The sequence below is a fragment of the Falco cherrug genome, chromosome 4 (genome assembly GCF_023634085.1).
Source record: "Falco cherrug isolate bFalChe1 chromosome 4, bFalChe1.pri, whole genome shotgun sequence".
Taxonomy (NCBI): Eukaryota; Metazoa; Chordata; class Aves; order Falconiformes; family Falconidae; genus Falco; species Falco cherrug.
In genome coordinates this window covers 12,873,144-12,889,541 of record NC_073700.1, presented here as the reverse complement: position 1 = coordinate 12,889,541, position 16,398 = coordinate 12,873,144, and the positions used below count along the sequence as shown (strand labels likewise).

The window sequence follows — 16,398 nt, the reverse complement described above, 5'->3', positions numbered from 1 at the left end:
GCAAACCACAGCTCTGTAAACAAAGCCACAAAAAAATCTGAAGACATTGTAAAGAAGCCCATCTTCTTCGCATATCTTAAGTGGAAAATGCATATACATACACTATTTCCCTGCTACAAGCATATGCAAGAATTTGAACACAAAAAAGCCATAAATTATAGCACTGTAGATTTGTGTAGCATGAATCACTGCCCCCCCAAACATCAATCTGTAAGACTCTGGTATTAGTAAGGACAGAAATTAACACAGAAGTTACTGTTTTCTCAGAAAGTGAGGCTACATACTACAACTTAATATAGCACTAGTTCTACAACTTAATATAGCACTAGTTCTATAGAACGTAAGAATGTCTCCAACATAAAAACAGGACAAGTCAAAACTGAAAGATAAACCGAATTTATTTAAAACAAAAAATTAAGACAGTGTTATTGTGAAGATCAAAAAACCCGAAGGATTCTTTTCCTGATGTGACATGACTGCCAATTTACAACAGTTACATTTGTTTACACTGCTTCAATTGACTACATGTACCTTCTGCAAGACAAACTCATTCCCCATCCCTCCCATTCCCAAATGAACAGAGAAAAACATCCTATAAAAAACACGTACAGAATTTTGAGACACATAATTGAAACACAAACCATTGTCCAAAAGCCTGAAACTTTCCAACAAGGTTAAATCCTTTGTTGCTTCAACCAACCCTCAATGGTGGAGCTACAAGCACAACACCATCACCTCTGACAAAGAGCATCGGAATATTCCTCTTGGTAGACTATGAAGAAAGAAAGGAAAGTTTACATTTACAAAAGCATAGTTTACAAAACATATCTGCTAAACATATGACAAAATTCAATCATAGCAAAACACCAGAAACAACTCCAACAAATATAAGCTTAAACATAAAACATTTTGGCATGCTGAAGAGATCAATACAACCAACACTCAGTCTTGCCCAAAACTTCTGTCACATCTTGATTCAAAAAGCAGTCAGCAATAAACTACTTCAACAGTATAATATAGTTCAGTTTTAAAAGTTTTTTATGGGGATAAATACACTAAGTCCTTACTTTATAAATCTCTTCATAGGTTTCTTCATCAATCTCTATTGTAGTTACAGTTTCTTCCACGTCACCCAAAATCATATTTAAGTGCTGATCATATGCCTGTAGGAATGAAGTCAGTTCATTATTTCTTCCAAAATTCAAATATGAGCTTATTAAAATGAGAATTTTAGCAAGACTTTCAGACACAATTAATTTAGCCTGATCTTGACAAAAACATGCCACTATGTCAAAACAAAGCAGTTATCAGTTATAATTCTAAACAAACATGAACAAATTGGTACCTGCAGCATTAAAAAGAAGGAAAACATATTTACTGGAATGCTCGCTCCTCCAGGAAACAGCTCTGAAGCATTCAGTGAGAACACATGTAAAAACGCAGAGACAGACACACTTTATTAACATTAAACCAGCTACACATACTCTGCTGCCAGTCCAGCCTCCTGGAACTGATTGCCTGGGGCCAACGGAAAGAATATGAAAGCTGTAATTCATACAATGCTACAAAAGTTTCAAATAAGCACATGTTCCAAAAACCTTATAAAAGCACATCGCAAGCTACACATGTGCCTCATGGATCTCTCCTCATCTTTGTGTTCCCAAAGGCGTTGAGGCTCAATCAACACACAGGGCAACTGGTTCTCTTCCCAAACACAGTACAGTACTCAAAGAGGATGGCAGGCTTAATAGAAAGAGAAAATCTGTCTCATCAAGAGAGATATCACTCTCAGAAGAAAGCACTTAGACAAGGAGATTTGCAGAGAATCCAGCAGAGTACATATCCCATCATATCCTCATAGGGTGTGCCTTAAGAGATACTTGTTTGATGACTATAATCTCATTCTTAATTCCATCTTAAAGAAACCTCAGGATACTTCATGAGAAGAGGCCTGCAGCATCGTTCCTTATTTTAGAGACACAGAAATGGAAGCCAAAAACAATTGAATGAATTGCTTGGTATCTTTCAGGAGATAACAACAAAATGTATCTCTTTGCTCGCTAAAGAAACATTTAATAGTAGACAGTACTGAATAAATTAGATTTTTCTACCAATCACATTACACTTGTGATACAAGAAAGGTTTTAGGCCTTGTAACTAAAATCATCTTTAACTTACCTTTAACCACTTCTGCACTTTTAACCATGTTACAATTTCATGTGGGTTTAATCTCATTTTTTTTAACAACCAATGGAATATTATAGGTAACCTTGTGTAATAGACTGTTGTACATGAAAAAAAGACTGCCCAGTGCTTAGCTAGATAAGCATGGTGGTGTTTTGAAAGTTTTACTTACATGTAGTCTGCCTCTGAGCTCTCTGTCATTCCTCATTTTGACATAGATACGCTCATCTAGACTGAGTCTGATGAGATCAAGTGGCTCCTCTACAGTATTTGTTGTTTGTTGCTAAAAAAAATAAATTTATGAAAGTTATTTGTACAGAAGCCTATGAACTTTTCCATTTCTCTGTGTTTGTGAGACAAAGAAAACAAACAGGTAAGAACACAGATGCAATTAGTCCAACCCATTCCTTCACATCCCGATGAACCAGAGCACGGCTGATACTACTACTCTACAGATGCTCACCAGCCTGAGCAAAACAAGTTAAGACTTCAGTTTAGTTTGCAGAAATCAAGCCTCACACATACAGTTGTATAAACTATATTCCTTACCAGCAACCATCACCCATACTGCTGCACAAAGCCTACTCTGCACGAACCAGCACCAAACACAGGCTGACATGTTTGTCAGCACAGACCAGTTAACTGGGTGACACGCTGCCCCAAACACACAGCTCTCCCTCAGGCCTGGCCCAGCCACACAGCAGCCAGGCCAGGCCCCAGGGCAGGCGAGAAACCTGAACGCACACCGCCCTGAGGTCCCTCGCGTGTGGTAAAGCCAAACTTCTAGGATCACAGCTAAAACGCGTGAACATTTTTGTGTTTATCCCGCAGCGTACTACCTAATTCCTTCTCAGCGAGGCAGCGCCATAAGTGTTTGGTTTTTTTTTTCTCGGCAGCTCCCGTGGGAGACGTGCCTGAGGCGAGGCGCACAGGGCCCCGGGCCGTGAGGGGGTCTCACTCCACACAGAGCGCTGCCCCGCAGGGCTGCGCCTCACAAGGCTGCCCGAGCGGGGGGCTCTGCCGCGGGGTACGGCCAGCACCAGCCGGGCAGCCCGAAGCCTGCCCTGCCCCCCCGCCCCTCCAGCCGAGGAGACTCCCCCAGGCCCGCTAGGGGAAGGCAGGAGCGCGGACCCGACCACCGCCTCCCGCCCTGAGGGAAAGCGAGAGCTCCTCACCTGGTCCACCTCATCCGCCATCTTTCAAACCGCCTCCCGCGCTCTCCCGCGAGACTTTATGGCCCCTCCCCTTCCCCTCTGGCGGGGGGGGCGCGGGGCGGGGGCGAAGCGGGGGCAGCCGCCTGCCCGCCGCCGGGGCCGCGCCATGGCCCCCAAGCGCAGAGCGGCGCCCCGGCCCGCGCCTGCCAGCAAGAGGCGCCGCGGGGGGCTGGGGGCGCCGCGGGACGAGCCGGCGGAGGAGGGTGAGTGCGGGGGGCGGCTGTGGTGGGCCGGGCCGGGCGCTGCGCCATTGCCGGGGCTCGGGGCCGCCCCAGGTGTCTGGTGCTTCGGGAGGGGCGGGGGCAGCGGGGGCCACTCGCCCTTAGCGCGGCGCTGCGGCAGCCCCGTGAGGGAAGGGGCTGGGGCGGGGGGTGCCCGTCCTCCGCAGCGCCGGAGGGTGAGACGGGGGGCACACGGGGACGGGGATAGACCCGTGGGCGACACGGGCCGCGCTCTGCCGGGGGGCGCTGGGCAAGGCCCGGAGCCGCGGGGGGGGGGGGGGGGGGGGGGCGGGGGTTGGTCTCACCTCAGCCGTGGCGGGGCCGCGCACCCCCCGCCGGGCCCGGCCTCACGTGCGGGCCCCGGGCCCTCGGAGAACTTCCCCAGAGCAGCTTTACAAAACAATAATTTATTGTGGCTGACCAGTGCGGTGCTTGTTTTTCAACTGGCCCCGTCGGTAGGACCATCGGAATCTTTATGTGCTTCTTGTGCGTTACATTATGATGAGTATTTTCCTTACATCTCATTGTTGGATTCTTACCTACTTACCCAAAGCAATGCCGTGCTCCTCACTACCAGTGCTCACTTTCTTCTGGAACTGGCCCTGATGAAGCCCGTGGAGGTATTGTTTCTGATTGCCATGGAGATGAAACTTCATTCTTTTAAGGTACCTTCCTCTCTTCTGTCGCAGCAGATGATTTTGAAGATAAAACGCCCGGTGTAAAGAATAATGACTCAAAAGCTTTGGCTAGCAGGAAGGAAGACGGTTGTGATACTGGAGTTTCCAACTCAGCAAATAAGCCTTCAAAACAAAAAGGGGCAAAATCTCTAATAAAAGAAGATAAAAAATATACTAGAAATAAAAGGAATCCTAAAAAAGAAGAAATGTGCAGGTAAGTTTACGTATCATTCAGGTCAATAGGAGCTTTCTCTTAGTGTTATTTGTTTAGGGCCCGGGGCTGTATATATGCGTTTGAGCAGTTTGTTTTAGGCTGGCTGTCTAATTTAGTACATATGTATCACATAGCTGGACAGAAGTACTATCTTATTCACTGCAGAGTCAGTCCTGAGGAAGATTGCATGGGAAGCAAATATGTGAGCCTTTTCAAATTCAATGGCTTAAATGTAAAATTTTATTTCATTTGTTACAGTTTTGACATAGGACTAGGGAAGTGTTACGGAATCCAGCATGAGTGGAAGTGTTGGCCAGAGGTTTGGATGTAAACGGATGAACAAAAATCTTGTAACATATCATTCTGTGGTATTTTTTGAAATCTGAGTATAATATCAGCATGGTCTACCTGTGTAGATTGCTGTAGCAAATTAATTAATAAAAAGAAATTAAACTGGTTGCTTTCATTTCACTGGCCAGCCAGAGCCTTGGGTATTAGTGTAGTGAAACAAACAGTTTGAATATCAGTACACTTTGAAGGTTCAGTGAGAACAAATGATTTCAGTCAAACCATTTCTCTAAGGATCTATTTATACAAGCTGTTCTAAAGGATGGGGTCTTTTGTAGGTTCAGGCATCTTCCTAAACATCCTTGCAGAATCTGAACTGAAGTTTGCACTGAAAAAATGTTGCTCCATTGTGCCCCTGGTTATTTATGACAAAGTCAGTTTGCTTTACAAAGAAGTTATCTGTAGTTTAATTGTCAAATAATCTGTTGTTACTGATGCAGAGGTCATGCTTTATTGATTTCCCCATTTTTAGGGTGTTCTTTCTCTATTTCTCTTAAATAAACAAGCACCTACATTTCCTGATGCTAATGACATTTTGATAACTTTAACAGTGATTTGCTGAAGCCCACTCAGAAGGAGATGAAGTTGAAGAGAGAATCCCCTGTTAAAAAAGAGATGGGTGAAGACAATACTGGTGATGATGATGATGAAAGTGAAGATGAATGGGAGGATGTAGAGGGTAACAGTTGCATGTTTATTCATTTTAAGGAGTAACTATCCTTGCATACCTTTTTTAAAATTTGATTTTTGAATCATTTCTCATTTGGATTCAGGTAAATGTATATACTCTGTGCACCTAAAGCATGCTCCATGTGCATATCTGTATTTTTAAAAGCTCGTATGTCACAATGCTTTTAGAATGGTTCCAAAGCAGAAAAAAGCCAGACAGCTCCTGACCTGGTGGTAGTGCCTTGAATTTGAATATTTGTTGGCTCACGTTAAAATTATGCTACTGTGCAGGAAGCAGTTTTTCAGGTGTTTGTAGCAGCTAAGAGTGAGTCGGTTTGAAGATTCAAAACTGCAACTTCTTAGTAAAGAGGAGTGGAGATGAAACCAACTGAGCTGCTAGATTAGGTGGCCATCAACAAACTGTGATAGGAATCATGATGTTCATAACTTCCTATTTTGTTGCTACAGATTTATACCTTCTAAAGTGAACAGCTGTCAGTTTTTTTCTTTGCTACTCTACAAGTACCTTTCAAGTCACATCTGCTTCATTCACTTTGCTGCTGATTGAGTTTGCCTGCAACAGTCACTTGCCATTAGACTGTGCTTAGCTGATTCCTCAACAGCAGGTGACTGGCATCGCACAGTTACTAGAAACAATTGAGCACACAGTGCTATGGAACATCCAAGAGCTGGTAACTGTTGGGGATGTTCGGTTTGTAGGTTGTTCAAACACTTGAGGAGGAATAGGTAGGTTCTTATCCCATTGTCAGACCTCCCTGGCACATCTATTTCATGTTTACTTATCATATTTTTCCAGAACTCCAGGAACCTGCCACAGCTAAGTTAGAAGAAGATCCTGTTCTTCCGGCAGTGGTGCTGCCAAGCAATCCTGTCGAGATAGAGATTGAAACTCCAGAGCAGATGAAGAAAAGAGAGAGGAGGTAAGGACAGGGAAGCCAGTAAAGGGCCATTGAAGGATGAAGTTAAAAATATGCTAAGTCTTGACTGTCACTGAGTTGCACTGTTCTGGGTGGAAATCCCTACTTTGTGCATGCTGTTGAGTTGGAGCGATGCAAGGCAGTGGGTTGGAGAACAGTTTACATGCTGACAGTTTTATCAGAAATCTTCAGTGGAGGTTGGTGGGAATGGAGGCTTTTCAGATCCCTTGAAAACAAAGCATGTAACTTCATTGTGCTTTAATACCTATGTTTGCAAACCAGGGACAGAGCATCAGAGAGCATTATACCAAGGAGAGCTTTCTTTGTGTGGTGGCTGAAGGCCTGATAATGTCTCATGCTGTTGCAGGGTGGGCAGTGTTGCAGGCCAGCCCTTCATAACAAAACAACCAGAGTATCTGTTGTCTCTAAGTGAAAGACTTCATCCATGAAGAGAAAACCATTCTTTCCAGGAATCTGAATGGAATGCTAGCAGTAATCTGAAAGTCAAACAATTCAGACAGTGAATTTTGAGTTTTAGAATGGAGCTATCCAAAGCTGTCTGGTGGGAAACTGTAGGCACATAAAGTTAGGTAGGATTTAGGGCATCTGAATATACCAAGCTCTCAGTATGCTATATGGAGTATGTGGTATATGGTATATCGGGTATGTGGAGTTTGCAGTTTATTAGTCATATGCATCCTGCATGCCTATTCATATAGCCAGTAACTAAATTTTTATTAAGCATGCACAGAAGATTCTGTGGGGTGGATTCTTTTTGTGAACTGATCCAGTTCAGGAATCTAGAAAAGCAGGGCCATAGAAGATCCACAACATCCATTTCTCTTGTAATCTTATGCAGAGAAAAAAGGAAAGCTGAGTTTGAGATGTATCTTCGGAGAATGATGAAACGTTTCAGCAAGGAGGTTCGTGAGGACACACATAAGGTATTAGTCACAGAACCGTGGCAGCAGAAAAATTGAGCATAAAGATGTCTGAACTGATTCATAATGAAGAAGAAACTAATTTTCATCAAATAATGTGGGGGCATGGCTAAAAGTAAGAAAATAAAAAGGCTGTAGGACTGAAAAATGGTCATTATAGACTTCTCCTAAACTGTAAGTTAGAAACATCAGTGACTGCATTAGTAGAATTTGAACTCAAAGCACATGTGAGTAGGGTGTATATTTCTCCGCTAAGTGAGTATCTGCTCATTCTGTCTGGGTTAAACTGTCAGTCATATAGAGTGGAAAACACTGACAGGGACTGCAGGGCTTTGCTGTCTTCTGGTGTGATCTGGAGACAGCCCTGTGTCCACCCTGTGTATGCTTGGAAGGCTTCATTGCTGCCTGTTTCTGTTACAAGGAGCAGTAAAGCCTTCCTCATCTCTACCGTGGACAATAGTTCCAGCAAAGAAAATCTCTTGTGAACTCACTATAGAAACTTTTTTCTCTCAGGTTCACCTCTTGTGTTTATTAGCAAATGGTTTCTATAGAAACAGGATCTGCAGCCAGCCAGATCTTCATGCTATTGGTCTATCCATCATCCCCACCCACTTCACAAAAGTGCCTGCAGGCCAAGTGGACCTTCTCTACCTTTCCAACTTGGTGAAATGGTAAAACACTCTCTCCTAATAGTGCTATCATGTAGAATGTAGAGCCAGGGTTCAGGGAGAGGGGTAAATGTAATTAGTGATTTTTCTAATTTTAAATACAAGGGTGAGAGCTGCTTGTTTTTGCAGAAGGAAGGGGTCAGTTATGAAGTTTAAGAATATAGTCACAAACACTAGACCATAAGTAGGTGTCTCATATTTCAGGTTTGTTGGAACCTTCACTGTCAACGATGAGCTTTCCACTGGAAGAGGAGAGCCCCTTCAGTCAACTTTGGAGAGGCGCTTTGCCATCTATGCTGCACGGGATGATGAGGAGTTGGTTCATGTAAGTGACTGGGAAGTGCAGGGTTGGTTGCCGAGTTTGGATGCCAAATCAGTGCTGTAATGCTGTCAGGTCATACACAAAGTGGCGTTTGAGGGATGGATTTGGAGAAAACAAATTGGTGACTTAAATGATTCTGTGGGTTTTTCATTTTGTTGTATTTTTATCTGGAGTCCTGTGATTAAATTATTTAATTTGAACTGTGCCTAACTGGAGCCTCTAGTTCTGGTTGGTGTCACTGTGCACTCTGTGTTCTGCCGTGAATGGCTTTGTGTAGTGTATAGAGCCACTTGTTTCTAAGTATGCTTTGGCTTCTTTGTGTTGCTTTATTAGCACTGTAGGTCAAAGAAAACCTGCTTAATAGGTTTCTTCTGAATTATTAGTTTGAGTGAAGAAATTTTTGGGGTTACTTGCAGCCAGAGAAACTCTTTACAGATCTTGGAGTTGAGGGTTGGTAGTTTGTTGCCATGAGTCACCACTGAAGGGCAAAGAAATTGAGCTTTGCTTTAGAGCAGCACAAGGCCAAGGCTTCAAAAGAACTTCCAATTTACAGTCATTTTGTGGTGTAATTGGATTAACGGAAGAAGTGGAGTCAGTTGCTTCGAGTCACAGATTTTGGTAAAACAGCTGAGGGGAGGGGGAAACACAGGAGATCAGCTTGACGGGACATTTGAAAGAGCAGAAACAAGCTGCTGCTTTGCAGGTGCGTGGCTTGCAGCTTTATGCTGTTGCTGATAAAATGGGATGTTGCAGCTTTTCTGCTGCAAAGCAGGAAGCAGTTGTGGTGGCTTTGTAATCTTTCTGTAGAAGTGCAGAGATGTCACTTGCTGGGACAGGAGGAAAAGACAAAGCAAGCCTTGCTCAGGCAGCTTCGCTTGAATCCCATGCAGGAAGGTGGTTGCCAGCTCGCAGCTGCTGACCGCTCAGTTGTGACTGTAATGACATTCTCTGAATGGCTTGTGTTTCTGCTGGCTTCAGCTGATGGTATGTCGTTGGCTTTCACCACCTTTGGGAGGCACGATTTAGAACCATCTTACTCAGTTTTCATCAAGAATGAGAGCCTGATAGGATAGATCAGATTTGTTTGTCTTAATGTGTCTGCTCCAGCAGGACAGGTCATTTAGGCTCTTTAGGAATTGGTTCCTCATCTGTGAGTTAACAGCAGTTCCCCTGTCACAGTAGTAAAGTAGATACGACCAGAGAAGACTGTGCTTTAATACTATAGCAACTGGGTAAAAGGTAGGAATGAAAATTATTTGTGACAGAACCCAGACTGTAAAAGAGTTTCAAGAGGTTTTGTTTTATATACCTTGAAAAAAGGTTAAACGTGCTTTATTTTCTCTTTTGCAGATATTTTTAATTATTCTGCGAGCGTTACAGCTTCTGTGTCGCCTTGTGCTGTCTTTTCAACCCGTTCCTCTCAAGGAAACAAGAGCAAAGGTAGTTTCTGTTTGGTGTGTGGAATAAAGAATAGGTCACTGGTTTAGAGAGTAGGATTCAAAAAGCTTTCTGGCTGTTGTAGCTTGCAGTGAATCACTGCATGAACCACAGTGATGATGATGTTCTGTCTATAGCGCAGAAGATGCAAAGCCTTAATTTTTAGTTTCTTCTTTAAAAAAAAACTCCTGTTTTGCATGTTTCAGCAAGACTTCTTATGCTTTAGTGGTTTTAAATTTCTTTAAAACTTAGACACCAAACACTTGCTGCTTGAGTGCACCTCTCTTGAGCCATTTGTCTGAAATTTTCAAGTCCCTAAGACGTGCAGATTGACCATGCCTGCTAACCTTTGGTCTCATGCACCTTGTGCTGATTTCAGTCTTTTTTTCTTTTTTTTTTTTTAACACATTCTTAGCCATGGTGATAAAAGTGACCTAGCCTGTTTCTTTGCAGGGAAAAAGCTCATCCAAGAGCCAGTCTGTCAGTGGTACCTCTGAGGGGCAGGAGAGCTCTGCCACAACACCCAAAGCTGTGGCAAAAAAATGCCCCTGCAAAAAAGCCAAGCATGATGAGAAGTCCTCAGAGAGCGAAAAAGACAACAAGGAGCCAAAGAAACTCAAAACTGTTCAGACCAAAAGGATACACAAATCGAAGTTGACTACAGGCAGCCAGGAACAGAAGGAATCTGGTAATGGGGAGAGCAGTTTAGTGGAAAAAGATGGGCCAGTGAGGCCCAAGAACAACCGCCGGAGACGAGTGGCCTCCAAAGTGTGTTACAAAGAAGAGAGTGGAAGTGATGAGGGCAGTGGTTCAGACTTTGAGGTTTCAGAGGAGGAGAGTGATCTCTCTGATGAGGATTTTGAAACTGTCTCTAAAAGGTGGAGGAGCTCACTGGGCTCCCAGAAGTCAAAGGTAACGGCTATAAAAAGCCCCAAAACTGAGACTTCAGAATCAAAGCTGTCCAAAAATTCATGTGGACCTGAGCCTAGGCCGGCAAAAAGTACAGCTCCAGCCTTGCCTCCTGCACAGAGAAAGAGAAACAAAATAATTTCTAGTGATGAGGATGATGGACAGCAGGAGGTAAGGAAAGTGATGGGCACAGACCAGTGGCTGGAGGTTTTCCTTGAACGTGAGGACAAGTGGGTGTGTGTAGACTGTGTTCATGGCAACGTTGATCAGCCACAGCTGTGCTTCACATATGCCACAAAGCCACTTTTCTACATTGTGGGATTTGACAATGATGGGAGTGTCAGGGATGTGACACAAAGATATGACCCGGTGTGGATGACTGCAACAAGGAAGAACCGTGTGGACCCTGAGTGGTGGGAAGACACGCTGCAGCCATACAAAAGCCCCTATGTGGAAAGAGACAAGAAGGAAGAAAAAGAGGTAAATGGCAATAGGTTATTGAGGACATTTAGTGCCAGGAGTCCAGTCCTTGGATTCTCATTTGGGAAAAAATCATTAGGAATCTTTCCATGAGAAAGGAGGTTTGTATTTGAGCTTGAAATGTTCAGATTGATTATGTTTTAAAGGGAATATACAATGATAGGTTAAAATAATAACAAATAGAGGCTGTTCAGAGAAATTTCCGTCGCAAAAGCACTGGACAACCCATGCTGGCAACTTACCAGTGTGGTTTCTGTGCAGTTTAGCATTACCCTTCTTCGAGAGAGTCTTTAAAATGCATAGATCTGGGTACAAGTTTTAAGTACTTACTTGCACAAGAGTGCTTTGATCTGTTGGCTCATCCAATTAAGTTTCTGGGTTTTTTTCCTTTGACCCGTACCATAGTCATTTTCTTACAAAGGGTAGTGCAAGACAATTGTGAAATCACTTTTCTTTGTGTAATTCTTACAGTTTCAAGTTAAGCTTCAAGATCAGCCTCTACCAACAGCGATTGGAGAGTACAAAAACCACCCTCTTTATGCACTGAAGAGGCACCTCTTGAAATACCAGGCGATCTATCCTGAGTCAGCTGCTATCCTAGGGTACTGCAGGGGAGAGGCTGTCTATTCCAGGTGAGTCACACACATGTTGCCAGTCATGTGCGACTGTGATCTTTGTAACAAATTCAAGAGCTAATTTTTGTGAGGACCTTGATGGTATCAGCAGTATTCTCAGGCCACCTGCGTAGGCAGCGTGAGACATTTAGCTGCTCAGACAGCATTTGCATATCACTTAGATACAGCTTTTCTGCCATTCCTAACATCTGAATAACAGTTTAGAAGTCTCCTATGGAGACACTTCAAAACGTTTATAGTTGCTTCCTTCTGGACTTTTTAGAGACTGCGTACACACGCTGCACTCCAAGGACACTTGGCTGAAGCAAGCTCGAGTGGTGAGGATTGGAGAAGTGCCTTACAAGGTAAGAGTTTGACTTCCTCCTGTGTGACACATCTGTTTTCTAAAGTCCAAGATCAATTCTGTTTTGTTTTTTGCCTTTTGTCAGCAGATGCAGAGTTTTCACTTGCTTGCATAGCTTATGGTAGCTGCACTGTGAATCTCTTCACCTACTGTGCCTATAGTTGCTATGTACTACCGCAAACCCAGGTCTTTCTTGTTCCTACCCCAAGAGTATCTGGCAGAACTGCACCCTTCCATCTTCAACGGCAGCCTGGCATTGGATCTGGCTCCCTGTTGCACACAGGTGCCATGGGTTATCATTTAAGCTAGGAAATAGGCATTTCTTGTCTGACAGTCGTCTTTGATGTCCTAGGAAAGTCTGAAATTGCTGGAACTTACGGTAGTGTTAACAGGCTTGGTCATTGTATTTGCACAGATGGTGAAAGGATATTCCAACCAGGCGAGGAAGGCACGCCTTGCAGAGCCTGCAAACAGGGACAAAGAGGACCTGGCGCTGTTTGGTCGCTGGCAGACTGAGGAGTATCAGCCACCTGTAGCAGTGGATGGAAAGGTAGCTAGGAAGGCAGAGGCCTGGTGTTAAAGGAAGTGTTTTGTATGGAGCTGTGGGCTTTATTTTTCCAGAAGTTGCATGTTTGAGAGATGAGATCAGTCAGTAACATCTGGATTCGGGATTAAGACTTCAGAGGTAACTACCCAGGAGTAAATGGTCAAAATGAGGCCTTTCTTTTCCTGAGTACAAGTGCTAGCAGTGCAGACTATTAACTTCATAATTTCATTGATCCAATTTTCCTAGCCCATGTTAGTTTTGCTGATTCTCTGCATTACAACCTGAGCAACAAGGCCTGGGCAGAGGACATAGCTGGGAGATAACCATGCAGCTAAAATCTAGTGCCTTGTCATGTGAATATTAATTGAATACTGGAGTGGAATGTGTCAGGTCAGAAGGAACGGAGGGTCCCTGAGTTGTGGCAGGAATTTTCACCTCTCTCCAGAGAGCAGGAGTGTCACCATTTCTCTTTACTTTTGCAATAACAGGTTCCTCGGAATGAATATGGAAATGTCTATCTTTTCCTGCCATCCATGTTACCCGTTGGCTGTGTGCAGCTGAGACTCCCAAATCTGAACAGATTGGCGCGGAAGCTGGACATTGACTGTGCTCAAGCCATCACTGGATTTGATTTTCATGGCGGCTACTCGCACCCCGTGTACGTAAAGCTGCTTCGTTGCAGCTGACAGATTTTGATGTCCTGCAGAAGTTGAATACCCTGTGTTAAGGAGTACATGTGACGAGTTACACACTTAGACCCTATGAGACAGACAGTTCTGTCAGTATTCGGTAGCTTTTGGTTTGGCTGGGTCAGCAGGCATTTGCTCCCTTTCTTTTTTCTTCTAGTAGCTGACAGAGGATTGTGTTCTCCTTCCTAGTACCGATGGCTACGTTGTCTGTGAGGAGTATAAAGAGGTCCTTATTGCCGCCTGGGAGAATGAACAAGCAGAAATAGAGAAGAAGGAGAAGGAGGTGAGAATTATTTTGGAGCTTCCTTATTGGTATGTTTATTAAGTCAGTTTCATTGAAACTGTGGACAGTCGAAGCAAGGGTGGGCTGTGTAAGCCCCAGGCAGAGAGCTCTGTGACCGTGAGGGGCGAGTTGTGTCCCCCAGATGCCCCATTTGGGGTTTGCTGTCTGGCCTGCAGTACAGGGGTGCAGCACAGGTGTGTAGCAGTGTCTGAAATGGTGCGTACTCTGCAACAGTTCTCTATGGCTGCTGGGAAACAAAAATGAGGAATAAATATAGGAAGCTAAAAGTTTTGGAGGTGGTTCTGGTGTAATTTACAGGCAGGGTGCACATTAGAAAGTGACAGTAATGGATGTATTTAGCAGGTAATTGGACACCAGTATATTTTACTCGGGAATCCTACTGGCATGTATATCTTTTAATGTGACACATTTAAGTTGGCACGGGTTCTTTTAATGGCAGTTTAAAATCTTCAAACTTCCATTTTCTGTGGGCATAAATACATTGAAACTTAGAACAGTAATTTTTTCTCTTTTCAATAACAATCCTGCACAGAAGCGTGAGAAAAGAGCTCTGGGGAATTGGAAGCTGCTGACAAAAGGACTTCTCATCAGAGAGAGACTGAAGCAACGCTACTCCATCAAGGTATTCTGTATTTCTGTTAGTGATTTCTTTTTCAGGATGGTATTTCTGTACCAAGAGACTTTCCCAGTCTTTCCAATGTGTTACGTGTCCAGCTGTAGAGGGTAGAACTTCCAGAGTGCAGCTACTGAAAAATCTTCTTTTCTGTTGTTAGCATGTGACTAGCAACTAGGAGAGAGAATTACACCAGAAATTCGATGTGGTCATGTCTATGAAAGATTCATTGTTGTTGAACAAGAGATCAGTGTTGCCTAAAGCATCAGGTTTTTGGTACTACTTTCTGTTTTGACATACCCCCTTCCTCAATTTATTCCTCCAAGCCAAGCATGTAGCTTACAGGATGAGAGTGGGCTGCTTTTTGTTACGCAGTCAGGTGTATTTTCCCCATTGACAAAGGTGAGAAGCATGATCTTTTTAGCAGAGGTTTGTTTCTGTTCTTCCGTCATCAAAAATATTTTGCTTCTCTTGAAAGAATGCTTGACATCCAGGAATAGAAACACACTGTTTTGGGTGAGAAGCCCTAACGAGAGCCACCAACTTTTCTGATGTCATTAAGTGTCACTGTGATGGAAGACAAGCCCTTTTGGAAAGGGGTAGTTACGTGATTTCTAGAGCAATTTTTCAATTTCCACACCTGTGTTTTCCAGACTGAGCCGTCAGCACCCGAGACAGAGACAGGAGCAGCATTCTCTTCTGATGAAGAAGGAGGTCCAAGTTCAGAGACTGCAGTAGGGAACGTGGCCATTTCTTGGCCCCAGAATCGCTGGTTAGAGAAAGAAAAAGAAGAGAAGACAGCCAGAAAGAGCAAGCGAGAAAAGAAAGGAGAAGCAGCACAGTTGTTCCCTTTTGAGAAACTGTGATCAGAACAAGCTTTTCTTTGCCGCTTTAGATGCAAGAATAGTCACAACAAAAGTATCCTTTGCAAGTTAAGGACTTGGTCTTCTAGTGCACTTGTGTTTCTGAGCTATGAGGGAGCAGCCTAATTGAGTATCAAGATGTTTCTTCTGCTATCGCAGGAAATTCCATTCATCCTTTTATCCTCAGCCTTACGAGAAGCAGATGTGCAGTTGCACCTTCTGAGATCACTTTGTGTTTGGAGGTTTTTTGCTCTCGTATCACTCAGCACTAATAATTCTGTTTTCTTTCTGTTGGAAAAAACTCGCCTTTCTGTTGGAGTTTGCTCTCTTTTGTATCGCTCAGCACTAACACTTCTGTTTTCTGACACATTCCTTTCATTAGCACTATCTTTGCCCATTTTCCTCCTTTCCATTTTTTCCTGCTTGCTCAGAACTAAAGCATGCAGCTGCTGTGTAGTAGCCTGTGGTGAGCAGGTCAGGGGACTACAAACGACCTCTTGGATTCATACCGTACCCAAACTGGCGGTGAGGTAGAGTTCTGGTCTTACTACCTGTCCCGTCATCGCAGAAGGGAGAATACTTCCAAGGTGTAATGAAACATGCAGTCAAGATTTGGAAGAATTTGAAAATGTACTTTCTAAAGAATACCTGTCTTTTGTGAAAACTCAGTTTTGGTGTTTCTGCCTACCCTCTTCCTTTACTTTCAGAAACCTTGTGCATCAGAAGGGAGGAGCCCTGTCCTCATTTCACACTTAGGGTTCAGTATGTCTTAAGTAATTTAAATATAGACTTGTTGCAGTTTTGTTCTATCAAGACCATGTGGATATGTTCTGGAGCCAAACATGTACAACTGGCTGAGTGTCATTGTCAAGAAGGAAATTCACCGAAACCAGAAGGTTCTTGTAAATGTTCCCCATTTAAAAACTGTTGAGAGAGGAATGTTAAATCTACACAAGCTTTTCCTGCAGTTTTGTCGCAGAAATGCTGATCTGTCTTTTGTAGTATTTTTAGAACTAAATTAGACCGTCTCTTCAGAAATACAAGGGAATGACAGTTTAGTCATTGCTGGACATTGTCACAGAGGAAAGATTGAAATGCAAGAAAATGGCTTACATTTAATTATGTTCAGAAAAATCTATTTTTGTACTGTATTTGTAGAACAGAATAAAGTATGGAGAAAGA

At 43.4% G+C, this 16,398-nt stretch overlaps 2 protein-coding genes across 4 annotated transcripts; one reads left to right on the top strand and one right to left on the bottom strand.

Annotated features, from left to right (window-relative positions):
- Positions 1-380: 380 nt before the first annotated feature.
- LSM3 (LSM3 homolog, U6 small nuclear RNA and mRNA degradation associated) lies at positions 381-3,451 on the bottom strand. The gene is made up of 4 exons (XM_055706639.1): positions 3,360-3,451; positions 2,357-2,467; positions 1,068-1,163; positions 381-772 (listed from the first exon to the last, which is right to left on the bottom strand). The coding sequence occupies exons 1-4, from the start codon at positions 3,378-3,380 to the stop codon at positions 692-694; spliced, it is 309 nt and encodes a 102-aa protein (XP_055562614.1). The 5' UTR covers positions 3,381-3,451; the 3' UTR covers positions 381-691.
- Positions 3,447-16,398, top strand: XPC (XPC complex subunit, DNA damage recognition and repair factor). Of its 3 annotated transcripts, none has more exons than XM_055706634.1 (16): positions 3,447-3,601; positions 4,309-4,510; positions 5,410-5,537; positions 6,345-6,468; positions 7,325-7,409; positions 7,920-8,077; positions 8,279-8,399; positions 9,747-9,836; positions 10,287-11,222; positions 11,694-11,854; positions 12,120-12,201; positions 12,616-12,750; positions 13,236-13,405; positions 13,626-13,719; positions 14,273-14,362; positions 15,007-16,398. In XM_055706634.1, the coding sequence occupies exons 1-16, from the start codon at positions 3,505-3,507 to the stop codon at positions 15,217-15,219; spliced, it is 2,886 nt and encodes a 961-aa protein (XP_055562609.1). In that variant the 5' UTR covers positions 3,447-3,504; the 3' UTR covers positions 15,220-16,398. The 3 variants fall into 3 exon arrangements, with proteins under 3 accessions (XP_055562609.1, XP_055562612.1, XP_055562610.1); XM_055706635.1 differs by having other exon boundaries at positions 3,469-3,601; positions 4,312-4,510; XM_055706637.1 differs by lacking the exons at positions 14,273-14,362; positions 15,007-16,398 and having other exon boundaries at positions 13,594-13,719.

Excerpts from the sequence above, each read along its gene's own strand:
- LSM3 (XM_055706639.1), bottom strand. The coding sequence starts at position 3,380 with ATGGCGGATGAGGTGGACCAG. Across the intron at positions 1,164-2,356 it reads AGCTCAGAGGCAGACTACAT|GCATATGATCAGCACTTAAA; the intron begins GTAAGTAAAACT and ends TCATTCCTACAG. Across the intron at positions 773-1,067 it reads CCTATGAAGAGATTTATAAA|TCTACCAAGAGGAATATTCC; the intron begins GTAAGGACTTAG and ends CTTTCTTCATAG.
- XPC (XM_055706634.1), top strand. The coding sequence starts at position 3,505 with ATGGCCCCCAAGCGCAGAGCGGCGCCCCGGCCCGCGCCTGCCAGCAAG. Across the intron at positions 4,511-5,409 it reads AAAAAAGAAGAAATGTGCAG|TGATTTGCTGAAGCCCACTC; the intron begins GTAAGTTTACGT and ends TAACTTTAACAG. Across the intron at positions 8,078-8,278 it reads CTTTCCAACTTGGTGAAATG|GTTTGTTGGAACCTTCACTG; the intron begins GTAAAACACTCT and ends CTCATATTTCAG.